At 37.5% G+C, this 27,915-nt stretch overlaps 1 protein-coding gene across 2 annotated transcripts in view; it reads right to left on the bottom strand.

Annotated features, from left to right (window-relative positions):
- Window positions 1-6,520: 6,520 nt before the first annotated feature.
- Window positions 6,521-27,915, bottom strand: part of nbas (NBAS subunit of NRZ tethering complex) — a 166,723-nt gene continuing 145,328 nt past the window's right edge. For both annotated transcript variants that reach the window (XM_032585504.1, XM_032585505.1), the window contains 3 exons: window positions 25,777-25,924; window positions 24,274-24,408; window positions 6,521-7,455 (listed from right to left, as the gene is read on the bottom strand). In XM_032585504.1, the coding sequence (XP_032441395.1) occupies window positions 7,180-7,455; window positions 24,274-24,408; window positions 25,777-25,924 (559 nt within the window). In that variant the 3' untranslated portion in view covers window positions 6,521-7,179. The remainder of the gene's footprint in view (window positions 7,456-24,273; window positions 24,409-25,776; window positions 25,925-27,915) is intronic.

Here is a 27,915-nt window from a genome sequence, read left to right as displayed (position 1 = left end):
TCTGCATGCTGTGCATTTTTCATGTGGCAGTGAACTGTGTTAGATAAGCGGTCCAACGTGAATGCTGGGAAAGTAAAAGTTAATGAAAGTGAGATTACACCGTATTTCAGGTAATTATGAGGGCTGGCGCAAGCAGAAAGAGAACATGAAGAGGGAAAAACAGGATCCCTTTAATCTTCACCAGCTTTGTTAGCTTCGTCTCTTTGGTAAAATGATATTTATGCATAAGATGTGGTTTTCATTTTCAACAAGATTCACAGCATGTTAGTGCTCATAATGAATGGGGGCTGTTTTGAAGGCGGGCTCGGCAAACAAAAAACACACACACAGATGCGTGCTTGTTGCACAATCCTACAAGAATTCCCCAGAAGAATTATGAATTGAAATCAACTAAAAAAGAAAACAATTTTTTGGGAGGCCTTGTAAAACAATTCAGATCCTTGAAACATTTTCGGATTTTTTCAGGTCTCAATCACAAACTGCAATGTATTTGAATTTAATGTCATAGACGTAAGTCCATTATTTATAGAATGGCTTTGTGCATCCAGAGACTGAAATGTTTGTTTTGTCCTCTTTGGCTGTAACGTGACACAATGAGACAAGTTCATTAATGCTATGGCAAGAAACTGTCTGAACACAAGTATCTGAAAGACCACATCATACTCTGAAGTACATGAAAGCTGAGATGAATTAGGCTTCATGTGAGTATTAATGTCTTCAGGTCTACATATCAGTAGTATTCAGTTTGAGTGTAAGGATCTGATAGGCTCTGACAGGGACCAAGCTGTGATGATTATACTGCGGGATCAGAGCTTTTGTTAAATAGCATGGCGGACACAGCATGCTGTGAACAGTTCACACCACAGGAAGTTGTACAGAAGAAAATATACATTGCGACTGACATGTCCATCCCAACATTTTATATCACATATCCCAAATATACATTGATATAAATGACTTTTTTTGTACCTTGAGATTGTCATGTTCTGATGGGATGGTGGAAAAGACTTGTTGTGTGAAAGGAGTTGGTCTATTCAAGCCTAAGATGTCATCTCAATTCAGAGCATCTTGCAGTAAGCACAGACTATGCTAATGTCACTGTCCATATTTCATGAATGATCAGGGGTTCCTAAAACACTAGAATGCTGAATCGGTATAATTGCACTTTGCACCAATTTGATGATAACCTAACCTAAATAACAGATTAAAAATAATAAATATATCTGTTATTGAGCCCATATGTCTATTTATCCAATAATTTTGTACAATAATGAGGACAAAGATTGCTAATGATCATTTCAGTCTATTGGCTCAATAACAAACTGCTAGCAATGTGTAAAAGGTCACGTAGTTCCTGACATGCACTCTAAAAGGTTCCTAGGACATTCGAATGAAAAAAAAAAGACTTTAAAACTAGACTTCAGTTTAAATTTGGGTTGGAGTTTGCACTTTAAATTTTATTATCTACTTCTTTTTTTGCAATTCTTCTAAGTGTTTAACATATTATGATCTCATTTGTGCAAAAACTTCAGGGTGTTTTTTGTATTGTTTTTTTTTTTTAACTGTAAATGACTTTGAATTACCTTGTGTAAATAGTTCTACATAAACTAAAATCCCCACCATTTTCAGGTTTTAATTCATCCAGGACTTCATTCATACCTTTAGGTGTTTCTGGATATTCGAATCAGACTGTTCAGTGCACACTGTATGTTCTTCTCCTGCCTGTGTTGATTTGATTACCTTGATTACTGAAGGATTCACCAGTTAGGACTGATTACAACCAGGCATTGTGTCATCTTATTAGCCCCCCCTCAAATGAGTTGATTTTTATGCCATTCATCACCACAAGAAGCCACCTTTCATCACTCAAGGGTACAAACCATCCGGCTCCAATTACTATCTAAGACCATTTCAATTCATTGTGAAAGGTTATTATACGTAGCAGCGGAATGGGCTGCCACTGCACAAAGCCCAGTCATCTTTATACAGTCAGTGTGGCGTAGTAGTGTGGAAAAGAAATAAATGGCACAACCCTGAAAGCAGGAGCAGAACCCTGTGAGAGTAGGGTTAAACATTAATTCTCCTGGTGAGCCGCAGACGTCTCTGTAATGCAGACAGAGCTGAGGAACGAGGGTTATAGCTTTGCGTCTGGCCACATATATTCACATGACCTGTAAGTGACACACGGATCGTCTCATTTTCCTCCATCTCCTCTGCAGGTAAGAGATTCATTACTCCCTTGTTTGATATATAGACCACCCGGCCACCCCTTCTCCTCTGAACAAGTTTGAAATACAGCAGCACTGCTGACAGGGTAAATACCTCCGAGCCACGTTCCTTTATTCAATTTCTCGCCTGTCGAGGATACAAGCGGCAGCAGTTTTAAATGGTGCCCGCCTAAGTGAATTACTGCTGAATACATTATGAAATCATACAAATTGTTGTTTTGGCTGCCCTGCAAGTTTTGTAGAAACAAAAGACAAGTTAGACGGGAAAACATCACCGTGCAACAAGGGGAATGTTAAACGAAACATTCAAGAAGAAACTAAGCTAATTATGAGTTGGTAAAAAAAATAAAAATTATGTCAGAAATGTAGTACATAAATCATAATAGAGTTTATCTATTCTTTTTGGCATTTAAACAGCTTTAACTACAATAATAAAATAATGGTACTGAAATTAATTTAAACATTAGATAAATAAAAAATCCAACTGACAATATAAATATAGGTATGACATTTGGAAATTATGAGCCAGCAATTAACCTTAGACATAAATATTAAGTTCTAATTAACACAACATGTAAAAAAATTAAGTTAGAAATGCATTTCAGTGTTCATTATGGAATTTAAAGTTGAAAATAATTTAAAGAAATTGGCTAAAAGTTTATTGTTGCACTAACCTAATAAACATACCCGAATCACAAATAATACACACTGTTTCACCACAGATATTGGGTACAAAGTGCCTTAAACATGTACATGAAAAATGACACATGTGGTGTTAAAGGGCCTAAACTGCCCATTCAGCGTTTATTCAGAATAATTAAAGGTAGCTCTAAATACCCGGAGCATTAAATTAGGTATAAATCAATCATTAGCATCGAACCTTTTCAATTTAAATTTTATATATTAAAAGTTGGGAAGCTATCGTTCCTTCCGATGTTTAGGTGTGTCAGTTTTCTACCTTCGATAAGAGGGAAAGAGCATCAGTATGGATGTTGATACAATTATGTGTGAAAAGCTAAATTGATATTTGACATAGACTTTCCAATTTAATTAAATTAGAATAAAGACACAATTTGGCATGAGTTCAGATATTCCCGTTGCTGTCAAAAGGTTATTACTTTCTCCAGATTGTGTGTTTTCTGCATATTTATTTGCCTCTTTGTTGAAAACATGTTTCTTCTTTTATGACAGGAGGAATAAAATTTAAATATTCCTAAATTCCGAAACCATTTTTTTTTTGTTTTGTTATTTTGTTCTCCTAATAGTTTTGGAGCTATTTTTGGTCCAGTATTCAGAATGCATATATAATAAATAACCTCAATGAGAGTTTTAATCCATCACAGTGACATTTTTCCAGCTCAGAATCAAAATCGCTCTCTACAAAAGTTAGGATGCAATTTAAAATTCACTTTCTAATGCATCGTGCTTCCACTCACAACCTTTGATACATATCATAAAAAGGTTTCTTTTGCATTTCAATAAATTACAATGGCAGTAACCCAGTGTGAGAGCTCCAAAATCTATTAATTTTATGCAAAACTCAAATTCTTCAAAACAGATTTTTAATAGAAACCTCTTAATAAAAAAAAATACTTGTTTTTCATTAAAACCAAATTCTAACACATTTCAGAGCCATTCCTAAGCATAATCAAAAGGCAGTGTGCTACTCATCAGCCCTTGAAGTCAAATTGCTTTTACAGACCCAGCTAGTTTTTAAATATTAAGCAGGTAACTTAATTTAACATAAACTGTCAAGCAGAAATAAAAGGAATGACTATTATAACAAAAGCTCTGCTTTTGTTCTCCCAGCTTCAAAGATTTAAACTCCAAAATCTTTTCCCCTTCTTATAAAGCCTGCAATGCACAATAAAATCTGGTAAAGATTATGTTAAACAAATATTCGTTTAAACATTTGTGAAGGTGATTTCTGACATTTGAAATACTTTTTCCCCCATTAGAACAAATAAGCACTAAAAACAAGTTCAATTTGTCCAACAACACTCAGGGGAGGTTGGTGTTATTTAGTGATTTGTCTATGCGTCAAGCCCATAGACAAAACCCCGTGTCGGTGCGCGTATTGTTTTCAGCAAGTCACGTGACCGATACAGGAACTGTTTCGAAATTACACTGGCGCGCCAAACTGTGTTTATAAGGGAGCGGGATTATGGGATATGGAGCAGCTAAGGTGCATTTCTCACATCACACTGAGCTAATCAGGCAGAGTGTGCAGGAGTAATCAACTTCAAGTTGAGTCACCGCTGTGTTTCAGCATTTATGTTTCACATGTTGTAAGCAAGGGCTCTGATTGGTCAAAGGGCTGACATCAACAGAGGTGTGCAACAAAGGTTTACTGTATCAAAGTGTGCATAGGTTATAAATTATTGATAACTAGGTGGAAAATAATTTATGGACCAGATATGATCGCTTCCAATTGTGTTCAACGCAAGTTCTCACAAGCCCATTCTTGCATGCTTAGATCTTTCTGTGCTTCAGCACACCTGAAGCAAATAATGGCTCATTAGTAGGCCTGTGCACAGCTTGATGGCATGCTGGGAAGACAACATCATTTTAATCAGTGAGACATCTAAAGCACACAGGACACTGGAACTTGAGGTGTGGAGGTGGACACCCCCAGTTTAGGAGATAAAAATTTGAATGGATATCTGCATTTTGAGCTTCTTGTTCAGTGTTGTGAGATGGCATTTACCCATTTACAGAATGTTTCAGTGTTTTTTTTTTCCTTTTTGGAACTTAAATGTTCCAGATCGCCAAACAAATGTTAAGATTAGACAGAGATAACATTGAATAATCAAAATGAAGTTTCCAAACGGTGGCTGTTTATACAAATCAATCCATCCCCAAGTGAAAAACTAATAGCCCCATAATCCAAATGTTCCCAAAACTGATGTCACAAATTGATTTAGATGAGTTATGTCAAGTCTTCTCGGTGCTGTTGCAATACAGCACACACTACCACTACCATGTTGGAATCTTGTTTTTCTGAAACTCTGTTTTACAACAGATGTACAGTAACCCACGCCTTCCAAAACGTCCAATTGATGATTCTTTTAGGATCATCAATATGTTTTTTGGTTAATGTGGGATGCACCTCTGTGCTCAATCACTTTCCTATGAAACATGAACTCCGACTATAGCTGATTCAAATCAGAACTGCAGTGCTTTCAGTCATCAATGCACCCTTGCTTGGAGTAATTTTGGTAGAACGCTTCACCATCATTTCAAGTTTCAGGTTTCACTGTTCACTTGTGTTCCAAAGTCTTAGAAATTAATTTGTAGCCCTTTTCATCCGTTTTGCAATGTCTTCCTATAAGTTCATCAGATGTCATATGGACTCTATTGATGTGAATTCTTGATGCTACAAAGTCATCAGGTCCAATAAATTCGGAGGCAATTATTTTTCCACATAAAACCAGGTTGGTTTAGATCACTTTTTCTTTTAGAAATGCAATCTTCATTTGAAAAGCGATTCTTTTTGTATTCACTTTGAAAGTGTTATTTGAAACAGCATGACAAAAAAAAAATTATTAGGAGCCATATATTTGTAAAGTTCAAGTAGAAATGCTGCAGACAAAGAGGCAGGGAAGAGGAATCAAATCGTAAACATGTAAAAAATATTCCTCACTCTCAAACTGCAAAAGTTTTTCTTTGATTAAGCGGTTTATTCTTTCATTTTGTGAACACAATGGACAAAGCTACCTGCCTGTGCTTGTTAGGAACAGGCTTTAAAAAAGTACACCTCTGCTGATTTGACAAGTTAAACACTTTCGGTGTAATTTACTGTCCTTTGCAATTAGCCTTGCATAAAAAAATAATTTTCTTTTTTTTCCTTTGAGCAATTATCCATGTTGAGAAAAGAAAAGATTTGAAATCAGTTTCCCCAGCGAACAATACCTGGCTGCTTTCCCCACAACATCATAAGTGCTGACCAGTGTAAACACTTCACCAAACTGCTTTAAAATAATGGTGCCACACCACATAAAAGTGCATTCAAGGCCATGATAAATACATCATTGTTTGGGTCAGAGGGCTGTAATTATCCCCAGAACAATGTGAAATTGCTGCAATTATGATGCAAATGTTTTGAATGTATTCATTTGGGAAGGGTAACAGTTTTGCAATAACCTTCCATTTGAGAGAAAAGTAAAGTTGAGAAAAGGTTAAGAAAGATATTTTCTTCAACAAAGCTGAGACCTCCTAATGATCTGTAGATGTGTATAGAATTTTCTTTTCAACAAAGACACAGATGCACAAAATGAAAACACAATGCCTCATTATCATTACATGTTTCCTTTATTTCAGCTCTGATAAGTGGAACGGCATGAAAACCACAATCATCTTGTATTGATTTTGCTGGAACAAATCATGCTGACAGCATTGTCATACACCCACATACATGTTTATTCCTAAAAACACACACGCACACACGCCCAACATGGGGCAGCAGTGGGGCTAATTTGTTTAGAGGAAATTAATTAGTTATTATTAGGGAGAAAACAACGGAGCAGAGGCAGGGTGTTTAACGGCGTGACGTTAAAGAGGCAAACCTGTCATGGAACAATAGGCTAATATCCACCCACAGCTCCCAGCTACTGCTCAATTACTTTATCACACAATAGGAGACGCTACGCACGTATAAAAGCAAGGAGCTTGTGCGGTTTCTGATTAGTGCCTCTGTCTGAACGCTCAGTCGTGACTGAATGACAGCTGAGAATGGGGTTGTATATGTCTGTGTGCATTTCTAGTTGAACCAATGTTTCAATATTAAAGCAATCATCTCTCATGCTGTTGAAATAGTTTTCTATTGATGATCTCTCAACCAAATTACAGAACTAAATACAGATATATGGCTTGCTAGTACTTCTACACTCTCTGTCTATGTCTACCTTAGTGGTCAAAAACATCCTCTTCATCCCTCTGCGTGGCGTCTTCTTCACAGCCACTTCTTGAGCACGGACAAAGCAGAGTTGAAGGTGAACTGGGCCCTGTGAGTTCCTCTGTGAGAAAGCAGTAGGGAGCCTGCCTCTGGCCCATGGCCCATCGCCATCAGGTCTGCAGCAGCTTTTTCCACATCCCAGCCTCCCTCCTGCTGGTGGGACAGCATGTGGGAGCTGAGCAGGGGGTACAAGGCCGAGGAGACGCAGCCCACCAAGAGGCCTGCGTCCAGGAGCAACGAAAGCAGCTCTGTGTCGCAGGAGGAGGCAGTCTCCTGCAGGGAAAAAAGACAGGGTCAAACAAGTGTAAACATACATGTGATAAAAGCTAAGTGATACAAAGAATATATTAAAAAGTTGCATTCAGCCCTCATTACTTTACTTAAGGGGGCTGACTATATAGATTTTTTAGTGTTAATGTATCTTATTGATATTTATTTATGTGATAAACCAAGACAAATTCTAGTCTAATCTTTACTCTTATCTACTACAACAAATTTTCCTCAGAAATTACCTAATTAGTTTAAAGTGTCAATATAATTTGTTTGTGAAAAACTAAACACAGCAATCACCCGGTGTGGCCCAAAACAACCTTATTGGAACCGTTTAGAGGAATTGGTCTTGGCATGGTTTTAAACAAACTCTAAAGGTGTTTGTTTATGGTAGGAACAGGATCTGACCTCAGTTCAACCAACCTGCAGGATGTACGCTGCAAATCTGAGCCAAGCGCCTTCCAGTAGCCAGATATGGATCGCAATGATAGATTCGATAGAGTAAACAAACTAATAAAGGCTGCAAGCCTTTCCATAAAACATAAAGCCTAATGCTTTTAGGAGGTCTTCTCAAAATCAAGGGCACAACATTCACTTCCTACATTTGGTAGTCCCGCCTCGGCCCCTCCGATCAATAAATAGAGTGACTGCTCTCTTATGACTGTTATCTGTGTGAAAAGAAACCGAACCAACAGAAAAACTTACAAGTTAAACTCAACAATTGACTTGCCCCACAGTAAATGAACTTTATATGTGAAAATGTCCTTGGAGAACAATAATAACCAACAGCATCAGAAAGATCCAGGGACACAGTGAGGATGAGGGAGAAAACTGTGAGAAGAGCAAGGTTTGGTTGTAAAACAATATTCCAAGGTTTATAAATCTCACTGAGGACTATTCAATCCATCAGTGTTAGAATGCACATGGTACATCTGCAAACCAACAAAGAGATGGCCATCAAACTAGAAAGTAAAACCTATAAGAAAAACAGCAGAGATGATTGGCATGCACAACTCATAAGTTTAAAACATGACAATGGGGGTATGGTTTGGAAAGAAATTTAAATAATATTGAAAATCAGGACTTATTCTGTATCCATCTTCTGTTTATTGGTCAGAAGCTAGGCATACTCCATTCAATCTGACTGAGCCCAAATGATTTTCAGCTACAGTAAAAGTGATTCTAAAAACCATTTATTTAGATGGAAGGAATATAAATATCCACCAAAAGTCTTTATAGATTTTTATTTGTAGAAAACCTGTTCTTCCACTTCACAAATAAGTGTTGTATCACATTGGTCTGTCACATAATATTCACTGCTGCAGTGTGTGGTGTACAGGTTCTAAAGTTCTCTTAGATCATCAGACACTTTGTCTGGAGTGAGTAGTTGAAAATGTTTCATAAATACACTTGACCTTCACCTAAAAAAAACTGTTATACAGTTCAACAGTATGGATACTTCTGGAAGGTACTGTAAAAAAAAAGTTGCTGGTGAAACAGAGAACATTTCTGCATCAGCAGCAGAATGTGAGAGTTGTGAGTGATTACATTGTCCCATGCTTGATGAAACCTGATGGGGTCACAGTGTCACATCACATCTTATATTGACCCTGACGCTGGCCACCACTCCCCCTGGGATGAGCCTTCACACACACACTTCTCTTCAGTCTCTGCAGTCACTTGTGTTTTCAAGAGGAACAGTATAAGCCCCCAGAAATATAATTGTAAACACACAAACAGACCTCTATGTAATATTTTAATCACATCATCTGCCTCCTTACATCAGTCAATTACATGCAAATTCCACCCACTAAATGCTGCAGTGAGTGGTGTACAGGGCATGAAAAATCAAGGCTGAGTGCCGAGGGTTGAGAGGCCGTCTCTCTGCCTCTCACTGTGAGTCAGCCCTTCTCCTCTGCGACCTCTCACCTGTTTGCTCTCTCCATTATTAAGCTCGAATTCACTTTGGCCAACTTTACACGCGTGCGCAGAGACAACAGCCAGTCCTTGTCCAGGTATTTTTGGAGCTGAAGCAGATCAATTATAAATGTTGGCCCCATGTCTTATCCTATCTTTGTGGAGATGGTGAGCGAAGCCGGATGAGTTTCTGCCCCCCACACCCTTTCACCTCTAAAATCTCTCATCTCTGTGAGCCACTTGTCCTTTTTTTTTCTACTTCTCGCTTTGAGAACAGTTCATCCTTTAAAAAAAAACAAACACATGAGCGTTTTAAAAGGATGGCATGATGAGGTTTGAGCATTTCACAAGAGACTTCACAAACATTTAGCTGCTGTCATTGATGATGACATAGAGCCCTGGTGGAAATACTGATCAAGTTTTGCTGCAGTGTTAGAAGATCTCCGAAAGAGAATTAGTATTCAGGGTTTGTCTGCATTTTCAGTTCAAGTAGAAAAAAAGTGCATGGTTACTTTGGGACCGAGGGAAGACAGAGCTGACGGATAACGCTTATGGAGATATAGTTCTTTATGTCATGCATGAGTAATAATTTAATTTCTGGGCCTTCCATTGAGAGAAACGACTGGATGAATCATGACAAGCCGGGGTGGGGAACAGAGATGGACTACGAGGTCATTTCAGCATAATGACAATTAAGAGAATGAAAGACATGAAAGAAGTGGCAGTGTGGGAAACCTATGATAAAGATAAAAGGGATGAGCCAAAGAGCAGTAGGGAAGACATCCACTCAAAGCAGCTGGTGCATACATTTTTAAGTGTCCAGGAGCTGCACACCAGAGCCAAAGTGAAGCTTTTCAAAAAGACTTTCACATTTTGGATCAGACCTTTTTCATTTTGCTGCCTCAACAGAGTCCCCCCATCTCCAAATATGACAAGACATATATGAAGATGCTCTGTATGTTGACCTATTCCAAAACCTTTTATGATTATCTGGAAGAGTAATTATTTTTACAAAATGTATAAAGATTAGAGCAGCAGCGACAGAACTTTCTGATAAAACTGAAGCAAGCTTTTAACCATGGACGTGTCTCCACAATATTCTACAATGTGTCAATCTGCTACAATATGGCAGACCTGCGGAGAGTAGTGAGGGAAGCTGAAAGGGTCACTAGAGTCTCTGCCCTCTGTTTCAGAGACTTAATCTCTTCTCCATTAACTTTCTGAACTGCCTGCCACCAGGCAAACTGTCACAGCCTCAAATCAGGACCACCAGACTCCCAAACAACTTTCTGCCTCAAACTGTTAAAAACTTTAACGGCTGTTAAGATCATGAAAACCAATCTGAAATCTTATTTGATTTGTAATATTTGCCCTCTGTTCTAAATTCCTAAAAAAGCAGTCTGCTTTGCTTTCAGTTTACAAGGAAAGGACATTAAATTGATTTAAAGATGAAAAAGGTACATATCTGGACTATTTATTTCTAAAATGTCCAAAATGTGTTCCAATATCTGCAAAAAAGAATCTTTCGTACTACATCTCCTATTATCTAAAGTTATCAAGACCATTAAAAACAAATACCAATGTCCATAATTTTTCAGATTTCAAGGCAACAAAGAAACTTAATATGCCAAGCACAGAAGATGCAAAAATCAACAAATGATAAATAAGGAAAATATAAATATCTTAAACAGATTTCAAGACAATCCACTTATTTGGAAGACGACAATTAGAAGTGAAGTTGGGGTTATTGTTTATGAAAAGTCAATAAATGCACCTGTCTGCAGTTGGTAGCAGTTTCAAAGAAGTGCAAAATTCACCCACATTTCGGGACATGATTGTGTTCATGATTCATCACTTTGATGCCCATTCTAAAAAATATTGAAAGACTGACTTACTTTGCAATTTAAAGGTTCAAGCTTTGCCGTTAATTACATTTAGTAGTTACAGATTGGGATATAGAATTTTCCAACTGTTAATAAATCAAACCTCAAAGATTCGAAACCTAAATAAACCACACATTTCACTGTTCTACAACGTGAAGTGTATCCATGCAAACATTCAAGAAGCAGTCTGAGCAGACGGCGGCCCAAATTATGAAGCTAACCTTCTGCTGACCCATACATAAACCAGAACCACTGCAGCTCCTGTTTTATGTAACTGACTGTAAGGTGACTCAACATTAGCCATCAGAGAGGAGAGATGAGGGTGCCAGGGCTGTCGGTGTTTGAGACATTACACCTGCAGGGCTGGGAAGGGAACAAACTAGAGTTCCAGCACACAGGAGAATTATCACATACAGTCAGCATTGGCTGCACAAAACACAAATATTTGGAATGGAAGAGAGGGATTTCAGATTTCAGATTTATTCGTATCCCAAATTGGGCAATTGATGTTGCAGCAAGTATAAAAACTAAAAGACAAAGTATCAAAGATTAAAAAATAACGAACAAAAAATACCAAAAACACATAAAATACAAATCAACACATAATAGGAAGAATACAGCAGTGTATTTCATTATTGACCAACAGTTACTACACTAGATCAGGTGCAAGTCCCCCATACCTTGTCCTGCATTAAAAAGAGAAATTGCTGTAGGAACAAAGGAGTGCTTGTACTTGTTACTTTTTATACATGTGGAAGGAAGAGAGGGGTGGAAGTATGCATTGGTCAGAGGAAACTGTGACCAGTGCAGAGAAATAAATACTAATAAAATTCTGTCTTTCTCCTACTTTTGTTTATTATGGAAGAGCTCAACAGACCTGCAGAGCAGAAAGCAAGTAGGGGCTTCAAACAGTATGTTCACTAACACACACCACACATACACGCACCCACACACACACCCCTATACCTCCCAGGCTATTACAGTTTGACGGTGTCAAGAGAGACAGCCGATTTGAGTCTTAGAGCTAGCCGGATTGACAGCTGAGCTGAAAATAGATGTGAAGAAGCATGTGAGAAATGGAGGGCTGGAGTGGAATCTTGATATTAGAGCAGCACAGATAACTTTGTGTCCTTCTAGCAGCATGAAAAGCTCTGTCACATTTCAGGCACGAGTGTTAATCCAGCATTCTCACCTTCTGGATAAGTATGCAGCATCAGACTGCTGAGGGTAATGACAAGGTTCGCTTTGCCCCAATATGCTACAGCTAAATTCTATATACAGGAACCAACAGTGGAGTAAAAAACATTTCACTTTGGAGGCTGTAGTCAGAATATTATGATGCAGTTTTTCTATGACAGAAAAGCTTGAACCATTCAGCACTTTTCTGCAAGAATTATTATAACACGTTTATATATATATATATATATATATATATATATATATATACCGGAAACTTTTATATATATATATATACAGTATATTTGTGAACATTTCAGCTGCACTATAATGTTTTTCTTTTTAAGTTATTAGGATCACTGCCTCCTTTCAGTGGAATAACTTGGTCTACTTTTTTTTTTTTTCTCCGAAGAGTTTTTGCGGCGCTAGTGGCTCGTATTTTTTCGACAGTAGGCAGACAGGAAGGAGGGTGAGGAGAGGGGGGAAGACATGCGGCAAAGGTCGTCGGCGTCGGGACCAGGAGTCGAACCCGTGACGTCCGCGTCGAGGACTAAGGCCTCCAAACGTGGGGCGTGCTAACCCCCTGCGCCACCACAGCACGCCCCAACTTGGTCTACTTTTTGCTACCTTTGATGGCTTAGTCGAAATATTTGTGGAATTACTTGAGGGAGTGAGGCCAACATTCACTATAAACTTACTCAAAAACATTTATAATTTAAAAAAGATTGCAGTTAAATCCCTGCAAAATAGCACTGTGAATACAAACTCTTTGGTAAGATGAAAAACATTTAATTTACCTTCTACAAACTATAACTAACACACTTTTACTTTGTTCAAACATAGGAAAAGATGCACTAGAGCACAAACAAAGTGCCTAATTGGACAATTATTTTGCTATTATGTAGCTCCACATAATAATTTGAAAAAATAAGCCTGTGTGATTTTATTCAAGTCAGGGTGGCAATTTCCTGACACCAGTGGTCCATTTACACTCAGGCTTTAATGCACCGGAAACAAAAAATATGACTGCCAGTTAATTTCACCTGACCTTCCACAACAATGGCTTTTTTTCTTTGAGTGAACTTGTGCCCTTTCCACACATCACCTCTTGCATCTGGCCTCACAGGCTTTTCTGCCTATTGGTGTCATGTGTGAAATTACAGAGGCAGAATGAGAGGTTGAAAATGACCTAGTGCTGATAATCCTCTGTGTCGGCAATCGGGGAAGGTAGTCACGTAATTGAGATGCTGTGTGTCAGTAATGTAGAGGATGGTAGATATTTTGTGGCTGCAGGGTTGTTTAGTGTAAATTAGAGATGCAGCGATCAGAATTATTTTTGGCAAATTCCTGATCTTCGGTTTCTACTAAGCTTTGGCCTGTCTGCACCAATTTTAGTCAAATTATATTTCTAAGAACTCTATGAAAAAAATATAACAGCAGCAGCAGCCATGTGAAGCATCTTTAATTATTTAAAATAAAAGAGAAAATCTAGAGTTGATGGGAAGTGTTGACCAATAAAAGTGAAAATGCTTGTTTGAACAGATAGGTTTTCGGCCAGGATTTAAAAACTGATGAGAGTTCTTTGGAGTGAGTGGGGGAAATCAATTATTTCTCAGTACGAAGGAATCATATGTTGAAGCAGGTAAATTACTTGTTAAGTACATTTGACCATCATACACAAGTTGTAGATTAACAGAATTGACTTGGTTTCTTTTCAAAAGATGCATTAATTCACCTTATAGCAACATCAGTGGAGTCAACAGCTTGGATCAAGGAAATTGGCTCCTTGCTGCAAACCGCAATTTAATTTCTGCCTACTCAGCAGCAGTGTAGGGGAACCTTATGTAACTGAACAACATAGAGATGAGGCCGTCCCAAATAGCTGGCATGGCTCCCTTGGCTGACGGAGGACTGTGACATTCCTGACCTGTCAGCCAATTCCCGCTGAAACGCTCGTTTGCAAAGACTCCCAGTATAATGAGAAATTGAACCAGAACCAGTAACACACAGCTCCTTTCAGTTTTCTACAGTGTAACGCTGCTGGCAGTTCCACACAGAGCTCCAGGATGATTTCCCTGGGTTATCTGAAGAGGCTAGTAAGCTACTCGTCATCGTGTGGCAGCAAATCAGTCTGATCTCTGAACACGCGCTACCTCTGAGTCCTTCCATTGATGATGTCCTCCAGCAGTACCAAAGCCGTCTCCACTATTATGCACACCTTTGCACAGATATTTCATGTACACCTGTGATTTTCTACACCTTGTCCAACTTAAGATTCCTCAAACCTGACCTGGTTGAAGTTCATTTGCTGATCCAAATCTGTTTTACTTTTTTTTTTTTTTTTTAAGTGCCCCAATTAACATGCTTTTTATGTGCATTGACACACAGTCTGTTACACATTTAAATCTACATGTGACAAAAATGGAGAAAATGAATTATTTAGATTCAAATTAAGTTTTCCCTTTTTTTAAAGCGTGTTACATTAATGTGTAGGCTAAATGCGGTTCATTTTCAAACTTCAAGTTTAAAAATTGAATTAAATAAAAGAATTTAATTGAAGGGATAAATTAGGATAGTTATAAAAAATTTGAAATGTTATGTTAAAAAATTTCTACAAGTCTAAATTTAGGTTTGTTCTACAGCTAGACATTTAGTTGGTTTAATATTAATGGCTTTAGATGTATGTACTTTTACTCCTCGACCCTATCCTGTGATGAGCTTTTTCTCACAGAAAATAAGCAAACACATTTTCATTCTAATGTAGGGGGAAAGCAAAGTACTATGGGTATCTGGCACTGCAAACACCAATTTGTTTTTTCCTGAGGCCTGAAAGGTTACAATTAGTCCAAGCAAATAATGTCAAAAAATAGGTTCTTTTTATAAATATTTTTTGTTACCATTATTATCTTGTCTAGTTAGCTGTCTTCAAAATTTCATTTAAAATTGTTCAACTTGAAGAATAGCAATTTGCCATCATTACAAGCTTGACAACAGTTACAGAACATACTGTATGACACAAATTATTATAATTTTTTTCGTGCAATGTTTGTATACTTGTACAGACAATTTCCTGAAGTCTTGGTCCATAGGACAAGGAGGGAAAGGAGACGAGAATAAGACACAAAGAATAAAAGGAAGACAAAAAGAAGGGAGGAGAAAAAAAAGAAACTGACATTTAGTAAATGGGATAGAGACTGTTGTGTGGAATAAGAAATGTTTACACAAACATACAATATATAAATATATAATTTTTTTAAACTTAAGACCTGAAATCAAATTCCATACTTTTTCAGAGTTTTCCAGACTAAGAAGTAATTCTGGTTTATGTAAAAGAAATGAGAGAATCACTTGGTAAGTAGCTTCCTAATGGAGTTTTACATTTTATAAAGAACTATTTTAACCCCAACCCTTAGTGACTTGAAATTAAGTACCAACAGGCCACTTTCATAATGTCAGAAAATGATATTCAGTCGTACAATATTCACAGAGTCCTCAGTAGCAATAATGTTGGACTTAACCATCTTGTTGAGCTGTGATATCTGAGGGATGACTCTTGCATCACTCTTTAACTTGAGCTACATATCTGAAGAGGGTTTTCTGGTCTCTTCGTGTTTTTCCACAGAAGTCTTTTCAACTCTGCGCTGGATGAACAAATCAATAGAGACTGAATCTAATTGAGAAGGGAATACATCCATCATGCCCTTCTTTCCTTGTCAGGGGTCAACAACCTTGAGAACATGAAATCCTTCCCTGAGCTGTACATGTTTGGTGCACAGGTGTGTTTGGCACACAGGTGTGTTTGGCAGGTCGAACGACCTTCCAAATCTCCTCAAAAGCCTCCAACAGCACGCAGCGTGCATCTTCAAAGAGTTGAAAAACAAGAAGCATCTTCTAACTCCTGCAAATTTGCTTATACTCACAGCCGGTGTTCACTTTGAGTGAACAAACAATGAGCGTGACAGGACAACTGGCACATCAGACTATAGCTATAAGACGACCAATTCCCCTCCCAATCGCTCTTGTTTTCAGCCGCCGCTTCTCATCAGACAGCCAAGGTTGTCTCTCCTGTTTATTTTCAGAAGCCTCTAAATAGGACCTGAATTGCCTGGTCAGTATTTTGCATGCCTGTTTTCAATTCGTGCTCAGTGCGACACTCATTTCCTGTAGACGTCTTGGTTGGCTCTCTACCTCCTTGAGCTAAATCCAACCGAGAGCTTAATTGGGAGTACCGAACACGTACAATGCTTAATACATTATGCATGGCCAAGCCTTCTTTTATCATTTAAATCATAAAGCTCCTTTGGAATGCCAGACAACACACAACCATCTCCTTTTCTCCTCCTCTCATCCTTTTCTGTCCCTCCTCAGGCTCTGCTTCCCTTCCCTTCACTCTGCCTGTCCCTGGGCTTTAGCGGTACATCAAACTGAAGTGTGCACACACACACACAAACACCACACACCATCTTGCTTACAGCAAAACGTGATTAAAAGTGAAAGAAGAAGAGGTTGCAAAGCCCCCCGAAAAAATAAAAATGAGCAGGTTGTGACGCAGCTGAACAAACACAAGCATACACATTCAGGGATCAACCCGTTGAGTCTTAAGCAAACAGAACTAGCTTAATAGGTCCAATATGGGACTAAAGCTGTAAATAAGCTCATTTAAACAAGCAATTAGACACATAATCACTCAGTCAAACACATGCATGCACAAGTCTGTTGTCTTTACTTCAGAAAGCAGGAGGAGAACAGACTTTCTGGTTCTTTGGAAAGACCTTTTTGTTAGCTTGACAACAAAGTCTGACACGAGGTGCACATTAAAAAGCAAGTGAGAAAAGCAAAACGGGAGCAGACAAGGGAGGAGAAGAGGCAATTAAGTTGTGAATTGACCGTTCCCTAAGACACAACAGGCCAGTCAGTGATGGAAACATAAGTAGGCCCAGGGAGCATTCTTGTTGCAATAGATTAAATGATGTGTTTATCTTCATGCTGCCGAGTTTCTCTATTGAATTTGAGGAAATTGTTGAACTCTAGCAGCCTTAGTCATCATGGCTGTGTGAGGTTTCACTGGCAGCCTCACTCTTCATCCTAAATGCATTCACTGCAGAGGCACTGTTAAAATATTCAACTGGAATATATACCCAGAAAATGAATACTAGCAGCTTAAAAAAGATCAAGAGAATAATTAAAACTACACATTACTCTTGTAACACAAATTAATTATTACAAGAGTAATGGAGCAAAATACTCTTGTAAGAGACCAGCATCTTCATTTCAAGTTGTATATTATATATTACATATTGTGTTATTGCGGGGCAATTTCAGGTTAGGTGGTCCGTGAGTGTTTGTTAAATGGATTAGGTGGTCCTCCACCAGAAGAACTTTGAGAAATACTGGTTTAGACTCATGTAAAATCTGACTTTTGAATTGAAAATATATTTGGCAAGAAAAAAATAACAATGTGACATTCAGAGACAGCAACTCAAAATCTGAGAAAAAAATCTAAATTCGCAAACAAATTTCACAACATATCTAGCCAAAACACTAAAGTTTGAACTAAACAGTACCTTTAATAATAAGAGGGCTCATTGATTCAGTCTTCTAGTGTTGATCAGACTAGCTAAGTTTACCAAGGTAAGGTGGCATAAGAATGACCTCTTAAGCCATGTATGGTTTTGTTTTATTTATTTTATTCTTTTTGATAGACTGTGGCTATTTTTAGACTGCAAGGCTGGGGAATCTGTTACTGTTATTAAACTCCATCACTGCAATACAAAAATGACCACCTTAAGCAATACCAAACTAAAACAGATATAAATGTAATGGTAGACGAAGAATGGAACTGGAAATAGAACATTCGTGTAATTGTTATATAATGTTGAAACTCCTTCACACTAGCAGGATGACTCTCATCAAACCTTTAGATTAGTTTCCCATTAGGCTAGACTTGCTTCCTTTTCAGGAGCTTTACTTTTCTCCTCCACAGCTATAAATCATCTCTAAAATGAGCAGGGGAGGGAGAGCAGAAAATAAGACACTATGCCACATTGCTCTGAAAGCTGTGAAAGCTTTTGCTGCCAAACAAGAGAAATAAAGGAGAACACTGCATTTTTCTGCATTAAGAATCCACTCCAATTCTCATTACTTGCTCTACTACCTCTTTGTCTCCCTTTAGAAAACATCATGTCATAATCCCACTCCTCTCTTCCCTTCCTAAGTTCTTGAGCACCTACTGTGTTGTCTCCTTACATGGCACAGCAAAGCTATTTACCCATTATACAGCACCATCATAGGTAATGTAAACCCAAAGCTAAATTTACACACATGCCATGCCACTTTTCTGAAACGCCATCATAATTAAAAAATAATCTTCATAAAAATGTTATTTAATCACAATCTGAGGAACATATCAGTATTCGAAAAATTAATGGTGAGGAAAATTGTAACTGCTGACATCAGACACTGAACAGAGGCAGGAAAAAATGTGCTTGAAGATAAAGGCTGCCAGTCACTCCTAGCTGCATGCGGTTTTCATGCAGTTTGGGACAAGTGCTGTGTTGATAAATCCATTGTGCACTGCAGCCAGACACAACTTCAGGCTTGTTAATGTCATAATAAATTATGACTGACATTTAGGAAACCTTTCATGTTGTGATTCTGACTGGTATGATGAAGTGAAACAAATTTTACAAAAGAGCAATCCTTAATGAAACACTTGAACTAACCGAAAGGTAAAAATGGTCAATTAACAGTTAAGCATCTGTGTTAGAGCTTCTTGCTATATTTCTAACTGACCAGACTGAGCCAAAAATCAATCACGCCTGATCCTGAGATACTGATCTGCTAATGGCTGCTGCACAGTGGCCGTTGACAAGCTAGGGCTATTTGTAGATCTGATAAAACACCCCAGAGTAGTGTCCTCCCCTGTGAGCTTGAATTACAGCAAAATAAAAATGAAAAAAGGGCAAGTAAACAAGTCAGATAAGAATATAAAATACAAAGTAAATCACAAACAGATTTTTCTCATCATCACATCATTTATCTCACAAATGTTTTTGACAGCTAAATAATTAGCAGTAAGGCTATGAGCAACCCAGAGCCATTCAATTTAGTTAAGTCTAATTATGTAGCGCCAATTTACAACCATTGTCATATAAAGATTTTTTTTTTTATATATATATATTTTTTTCTCCGAAGAGTTTTTGAGGCGCTAGTGGCTCGTATTTTTTTCCACAGTAGGCAGACAGGAAGGAGGGTGAGGAGAGGGGGGAAGACATGCGGCAAAGGTCGTCGGGACTGGGAGTCGAACCCGCGACGTCCGCGTCGAGGACTAAGGCCTCCAAACGTGGGGCGTGCTAACCCCCTGCACCACCACAGCACGCCCCATATAAAGATATTTTACAAGACAAACAATTCTCATCAATCTCCTGTTATACAGTATATAATTTCGTCAAATTCAAAACAATCCATTCATACTTTTCAATTCAGATACAGTTACAGTTACCCAATTTAATCAAAATTATAATACAAATGTAAAAGGTTATGTTTTTTAATAACCCCAGCTAATTAAATTCACTGAATTAATATAGACACACTAAGCTGGGAGATCTTCCTATGGAAAGGAAAAATAAAAGTGAGACATTGTAAAATAAAATTTGAAGATTGGTTGAATGAAGAGCTGAAGAACATAAAAGGAGAGTGGAAAAGTGTTCAGTACATCCTCCGGTAGTTAGGGCCTTTAGAAACATAATTACAGGGATGGCTGGGGAAAACTCAAGTCACTTTAACTACTATAAAAAAGTTTTAAGCCTCGTCTTCAAAACAGACATGATGACAAAAAATGGGAGCTAGCTTTTGGAGAGGAGCCTAAGAAAACAGCAGTTTACTAAAAAAAACACAACTTACAATTTTAGTCTGAATGGTAAAACTGTTACACTCCATATTTATTTGCAGTCAGCAATTGCTTTCACTCAGGCAAGTTCTCTGTATAGGAAAGTTTTATCTATCCAAAGCAATCACTAGAGAACAGCTCACAACTTAAAAAACTTCACAACTCCCTATCAGAACTATTGCCCCTGCTCATGAGTCTAAATAGCAGACCACTAGAAATCTGCTATTTAAAATAAGGCAAAGGCAGAGAGAGGTAGAGGACGTTCACATCATCACTTCCATCAATGATAATGGGCAATATGAGCCCTGACACAAACTCAGCAAGAGGATACAGAATGTAGTATAATGTGTTATACTGAGACATGGCTACAGGATTATATCCCCTACTCTAACATCTTTCTGTCAGGTTTTCTGACTACATGAGCAAAAAGAAATTTAAAGAGTAGCAGGAAAAGGAAAGGACGTGGATTAGCATTGCTTGTTAGCAACTGATGTTATCATCCAGGGCATGTTACTGTGAAGTGTCTTCTCTGCAGTCCAGTCATTGAAGTCTTGGCAGTAAGTTTCCATTTATATTATTTACCAAGAGTTTCCACCAGTATTATATTTGGAAACTGCTTTTATTCCACCCTCAGCTGTTGCCAACAACAGATGTGAAGTCTTCAGTTACATTGTTGCTAAGAAAAGCAGTGTGACCTCAGTTGGAGGGTTCTTCAAATTCACTATAAGACAGACTGCAACAGAAGATCCTTCTTGCCCATAGTAATTAGCATCTACAACGACTCTTTGAAGAACCTTGAATAATACGAGTTACAGCAAAACTGATTTTCCTTTTGGAATAAAAGCATTTTTGAATTTTGAATTAATTTTGAATCAAAACCTGGGGTAAGTCAGTGTATCTTAAACTCAGGGTCAGTTGGGGTGCCAAAAAATAAAAGCAATAGCTTTATCAAAGTGATCAAGCCATTGCTTTATCACTTTGAGTTCTACCTTTCTAACATTTTCTTCAGAAAATTAAGAATAACCAAACTTGGCATACTTTTATCGAACTACTTCTTTTGCCATACGTACATTTATCCAAATGGAGAATCTGCTGTTTCCTACACTCTCTTTCTGCCAGGAAAACCTGTGTAATTACATTTTAGGCAATGAGCTACCTGGCACCAAACTAGGTAAGTAAATCTGCCTGATACATTCAGATTTGCTCTTACACTTCATTTATGATACTTTTTTAAAATCTTTATTTACAAAAGAACATTGAGAAATATTTTTTCTACCATGTATAGAAAACACTGGAATAAACACATGCAATGATGGTAGAAAGCAATAGTTTCCTTACAGATTGATTCTGATTTTGCTTTTATGTCACATGTTTCAAATCATTAAAAAATTGTCATAAAAAACCTGTATAAATATATAATGCAGTTTTGAACTGATTACTACATTTATTAAAAAAGAAAGAAAGCTCTTCAAACCAACCTGAAAAAGTAACTGGGTGTTAAACCTACGCCATCAGCATTTGCAACAACTAGAAATTAGACATTTTCACTTAACTAGAAACTTTGATCTAAATTAATAGTTTTATTAATAATTTCCCTAAGCAATTATTTAAAGCTATTCATAGCCAAAACTAGACTTCTACTACACAACACCAGTCTAGTTTTTTTTAATTATTTTTAGGCATTCAGAGGTACACTGGCTGGTGCTTCTCCGCTCGAGGTGATGTTTCCATCATACAAATAAATCATGTCCTAAAGCAGCAAAGCTGCCCCAAAGCTGCCCCAGCAAATCATCCTATCACAATTATGTTGAAGGGGCAGGATAATAATGTTTTTCTGAAAGGTTTAGTTTGTCTTAGTCTCTGTCCAGTTAGTTTTGGATAGCGTTTTTTTCTCCATTGTAACCAAAACTGGCATTTAAAAACTGCTTTTTAAATTAACTCAGGTGATGTTTGTCATATATAAAAATTAGTTTAGTGATTTGAAACATTTAAGTATGACATAATAGCATAAACAAAAATATGTAGGCACACACACTTTTTCATAATACAGTGTGCCGCAAGTCAGAAACAAACACCACTGTGCAAATGATAATCAGGCACTCTCTTAGTGCTGCTATTGGTTAAAGAAAACCAATAGCCATAAAATGACTCTGCAAGAACAATGAGTGGTAATACGTGTGACTAAAGCTTAACAATTTATTACACATATGCCCATCTCAACACCTCCCTTCCGTCGCCCGTCCTTATTCTCACTCCCACTTTAAAACCAGATTTTTTTTTCTAAACTCGTATTGTTTCTCTCACTACTCCCCACACTCTAGGTCCCTCAGTTCTTGTCTTATGTCACTGTGGGGTAAAAGCAGGTCTAATGAAATAGGAGCTTGATCTTTTCATTTAATACAGGCTTAGTCAGTTAATTTTGAGGCTTTCTCTTTATCTGATGTAGGAATAAAGCAAGGGTCCACAGAGTCTAAGAGGCCTTCTTTATGACAACTGCTTATCTGATTGGAGAAACTGTGGAGAGCAGCCGACGCGTTCTTAAAAGATTACATCCTTATCTGAGCATGGATTCTCAAAATGTAAAACATAGGCAAATGGAGGAAGACTGCTTTATATAAATGTTAAGACTGTTAAGACTTTGAATGTATCCCAAGGATGCTTTAAAAAAGAACAGAGGCTATGTTTTTTGACTCCTCAGGATGAGGTCTGACTATGTTTCTACTGTCTGCTTCTTAGTCAGAGTTGTGTGCTTGTAAGAAGTGAAACTGGACTGGATGTGAGGCCACTGTTGACAGGGTGAAGCCAAAACATTGATCCAGCTGCAGAAATCTGCCCATCTGGAACCTTACAACAACTTTATTTCTGCAAGAAATAAAGTTAAATAAAGAAATAATCAATATTTTATTTTGCTGATCCACAACTGTGGTGTATGAAGACTGTTCAAAAGGCTCAGCCTTCAAATAAAGAAAAATAGCATACATCTTAGAATTATATTGACTGTGCTTTCAAAGTGAACCTCTCAGTATCTATTCCATAATTTCTGGACTATAAGCCGCTATACCTTTTTCACATGCTTTTTGGCACTGCGATGTGGCTAATATATGACTTTTTACCAATGGGTTTTGAAATGCTGATGAAAAGGACAGCACATGCTCAAAAGCAAAATTGTCTCAGAGATAGAGGAAGTGTGTGTGAGGCTATTCAGTTCTGAGATTAAAAAAGACAACTTTAGTGTTTTTAGTGCGCAGGAGGAAGATGAAGATAATGACCAATGATTTTTCCTGGTAGTTTTTTTTTTTCTTTTTTTGGTGCAACACTAAATTAAACAAATCTGACAAAATGCTACCCAAGAGGCTATAATTAGCCAGGATTTTATAATAGCACCCAATATGTGGATTAAATTGATCAAATCATTGCAAAATGACTATGTGTGGGCCAACCAACTTTTTTCATCAAGGTGCGAAAAATGTTTTCAAAAAAGAACAAGTGAAGCATAAACCAAAATTATATTAAGCTCATAATACTGTATAATTCTCATATCTAACTGTAGAGAACCTTTGGATTATTTTTCAAAAGAATATAGTTGTTGTACAAAAAACTAATTGAGTAACTAACGGGATAACTGACACATTCACTTTAGGTATCTAATAAAATTGGGATTTTTTTTGTCAGTTTCAGTCTCCGATTTAACATAGCATGTGAATTTTTTCTGCATGTTTTATAAGGCTACAAACCAAAAACATCTGGGCTCTGACAGATGGTTGAGGGAACCAAAAAATCTGAACACCATCTTGGGTTTAGTGAAGCTGTAAAATAGTGCCATTTTCAAAGTGCATAATTAATTGAATACTTATCAAAAATGCATTCAAAACTACTCTCTATGCAGTGCAGCCAGCTCACTGAACTTGAACATGGGATTCTACAGATCTGTTTATTTATTTTTACAGTGACACTTACTGCACTCATGCCGTTGATCTGATCCAGAGTCAGCTGCAGCAGCTGCTCATCGCCGCTCTCAGCCATTAGTTTCAGTGCGGACTGCTGGAGGCTCAGCTGGTTTTGGAGCAGCAGGTGTGCTATTTGTCGGATACACTGATGGAGGAGAGAAAGAGGACGAATGAATGGACAGAAAGAGAGGGTGATGTGCGAGATGAGTTTGGTAAAACAACAGCATAAAAGGGAGGAAAAGAGGACAAACAATGGGAGAGAAAAGAGGAGAAACAGTGAAGGTTAATCAGTGTGCTTATACTGTACAGTGATAAAAGTTTACACACAAACAGATGTGCGCTGTAGACACTGGATCCTGTTGCAGTCCCATCCTGTAATGTATGGATAACACAATGCAATCTGACTCCCTCATGCTTCGGCGGTTTCATTTCAGCAGATTCAAATTAAAGCTGTTCAGAACAGAGTAAAAGGCCTCCATCTGCACCTCCCACCCCTCCTTCCCACGGTAATATAAGACAGCCAGGCTGACACTAGCCTATTCACACTGAATAGCATTAGCGCTAAACTAATATCACAGTCAGCTGGCCTTAGACATACAGAATGACCGGCTGAATGATTGGCTTGATACTTGCATAGTGCTCAGCAGGGCATGAATAGCATTAGGGAACGTCAGATGTCAAGGGCTTCTGGTGAATATATGCTTTGCAAAAACCACAGAGCTGATGCTAAAACTTTGCACGTCTAATAGCTTTAGGCTCCTGTATTAAGATACGGGCTAAAATGCAGGTGTTGCAACGTAGTTTGCCTGAATTTAAACAAGCTTAGGGCAACCCTGAGATAAAAAAGGACATTGAAAATGTGCTGAAGCCACATTCATTACGCTTCACTATGTTGCAGGGGTGACAAGCATTTCAAGAGATCAAGTCCTGGATTTATAATTTTACAGAACAAAATAAAATTAAAAAAACATTATGTAATGATTTATCTTGGAGAATTGAAAATAATATATTTTATGTTATTGTACAGCCCTTGAATGTTTCCACAGTTCTTCATGTTACAACCACAAACTTTAATCTGTTTTAATAGGATTTTATGTGAAAGACCAAATCGATGAGCATAATTGTAAACTGAAATGGTATGATAACTCTGGAGGAGCTACAGAAATCCACAGCTTAGCTGGAAGTATACTATTCCTTTCACTTTCTAATTATGCACTACTTTGTTCGTATGACATACAGAATCCTACTAAAATACATAAAAACTTGCGATTGCAAAATTAATGCAAAAAAAGATCGATTATTTCTGCAAGGTCTTTAAAAAGCAGTGGTCTCAACACGGGTGTACATGACAATACAGCGCATTTCCATATTACTTTGGAAATCATACGACATTGCTATGCCATTTCCTTCAACATTATTTGCTGCTACTGTCAGTCTGGGCAACTATAGGAAAATAGAAACCATAAACAAACAAACAAAAAAAAAAAACTACTGCATCATTTTTGCCAGTTACCTGTACAGGGAGCTTGTGTTTGGTCTTGTAAAGAGACCTCACCATGGAGACCAACTCCTGACCCAAGTCTAATGTGCTCTCTGAGGCCTGGCAGCGGGTCAGCAGAGCTGAGGTCAGCATCACCCAGGGGTTACGCTCTGACTGGGCCCTGCAGACAAAAAGAAGCACATGAATGTATTGTGTGCAGTATTATACCCACAAGCTTGTGTTTTCTATAAACAATATTACGATAATTTAAAAGCTTGATTAAAAAGGTAGGTATAAAAATGAAGAAAAAGCATATTTCACTGCAGTTCAATAGCATAATTAAAATACCAGTCCTAACAGGACATAACTTAAAAAAAATAAATAAATAAAAAAAATAAAACATTTTCAAAAAGCCCATTACAGGAGAAAATAGCTTTTGAATTTTCTTCTTAGAAAAGGACAAGGAAAAACAAAACAGACTTGAGTATATCGCTTTTGAATTTAAAAAAGAAAAGTAGAGGACATCTTTTTTTAACAATCGAAAATGAATAAACACAATTTTAAGATTTTTTGTTAATTACGTTTATAAAATCTAAAATTAGTGTCTCTTTGTGTACTGACAAAACCTAAATATCGTAAGCACTTATTACTTCAGCTCATACTATATGTACAATCACCAGCAGTGATCCAGTCTTTTTGGTTTTGACTGCCCTCTATGAAATATTGAGCTTTGTGAAAAAGTATGTTGATGGCTTTTCATTTTGCTGCATTTTGTGTAAAGATGCTGCTTGATGTTATTGTGTTGCTAACCTTAGGGCTATCATATATTGTGTTGTAAAGCTAAAACAACATCTCACTACCTCAAACCAGTGAACTGCAACACTATCCATTCTTTTCTTTGCAGTCCTATGACATCAGATGATAATCCTGCTAGACAAAGACTGGATTAAAGCAGATGACTACAGTTTGCGCACCATATGGCATACATTATATTTAAAAAAAAGAATAGAAGCAGCATAAAAATACAAAGTAGGCATGAAAGCAGCTAGAATGATCAGGAGGTTTGTAAATAAATGAATGAATTCTGCCCATGACATTATGAAGACAATGTTTGACTAAACCCCCACTCCCTGCGGTTAATATTAAACACCTACACTCAGCATCATCCTTCTCCTGTGTGTTTACACACCAGAGGACAGCTGCCAGCACTGACAGGGATCACTATGTTGACATGCTCTTATGAGCTTTTTACGACCTTCAATAATGCCTCCAGAGTAACAGATTAGCTCCCACCAAGGCCAACAGATACAGGATACACAAGCTTCAGTCAGAGGGGAAAAAAAAAACATAAAACCAGTAGTCAATTTTCAGAGACAGGTATTTAAATTTTGATGACATGATGTTAGATGAAAGTCATATAAAGCAAATTTTGCTGAGTGAACCAAATGTTGGCGAGTGTAGTTGGATAATGCAAAACAAAGGTCCTGTTGCATCTAAATCAAGCCACAGAAAGAGAATTACAAAGAAAAAACATTAAGTGGTGCTGAGGCTTTTAAATATTTATGTGATGTATGGGGAAAAAAACATTACCTAGTCAAAACTGTACAGACACCTTCAGTGGTTTGGGAATGTTGGCACAGCTGAAGATTTTGGAGGTGATTAGCATGACAAGCGGTGCATTATTTATTGAACAGAGAACAAAAGACAAAAAATCTGAAATGAGATAGGGAGTCCTAAAGTCCTCCCAACAAGTCTAAAGAGACTTCAGACTTGTTGGTCAGATATTAACCACTTAGACACTTGAAATACTCTCTGGTCTCAGAACCATAACTGAATGAAAGGAAACAGCCTTTAGTTACCATGCTCAGTACTGGAAGCAACTCCTTGATAAACAGTAGCAACTTTTTTCTCCTTTAAATCAAGATAAAGTAAAGTATTATTTATTTTCTTATTATGCATTTGATATGGATTGTTTATTTTTATGTGATGACTTACCTTCAGAACTGTTTAACAAATTTTATGTCCCTAATTTTCGTTGTCTTTGTCCTTTCTTTCCTTAAAAATCTTTGAATTACCTTTTGAAATTGCAGGTTTGCAGTAGAAGTAATCCTGCTATGGCTTTAAATAATAAAGCTTTCCTTATTTCTACTCACAGATATTTATTAAAATCTA

Source organism: Xiphophorus hellerii, chromosome 15, assembly GCF_003331165.1.
Source record: "Xiphophorus hellerii strain 12219 chromosome 15, Xiphophorus_hellerii-4.1, whole genome shotgun sequence".
In the NCBI taxonomy this organism is placed as follows: Eukaryota; Metazoa; Chordata; class Actinopteri; order Cyprinodontiformes; family Poeciliidae; genus Xiphophorus; species Xiphophorus hellerii.
This window is presented reverse-complemented; position numbering and strand designations above follow the sequence as displayed.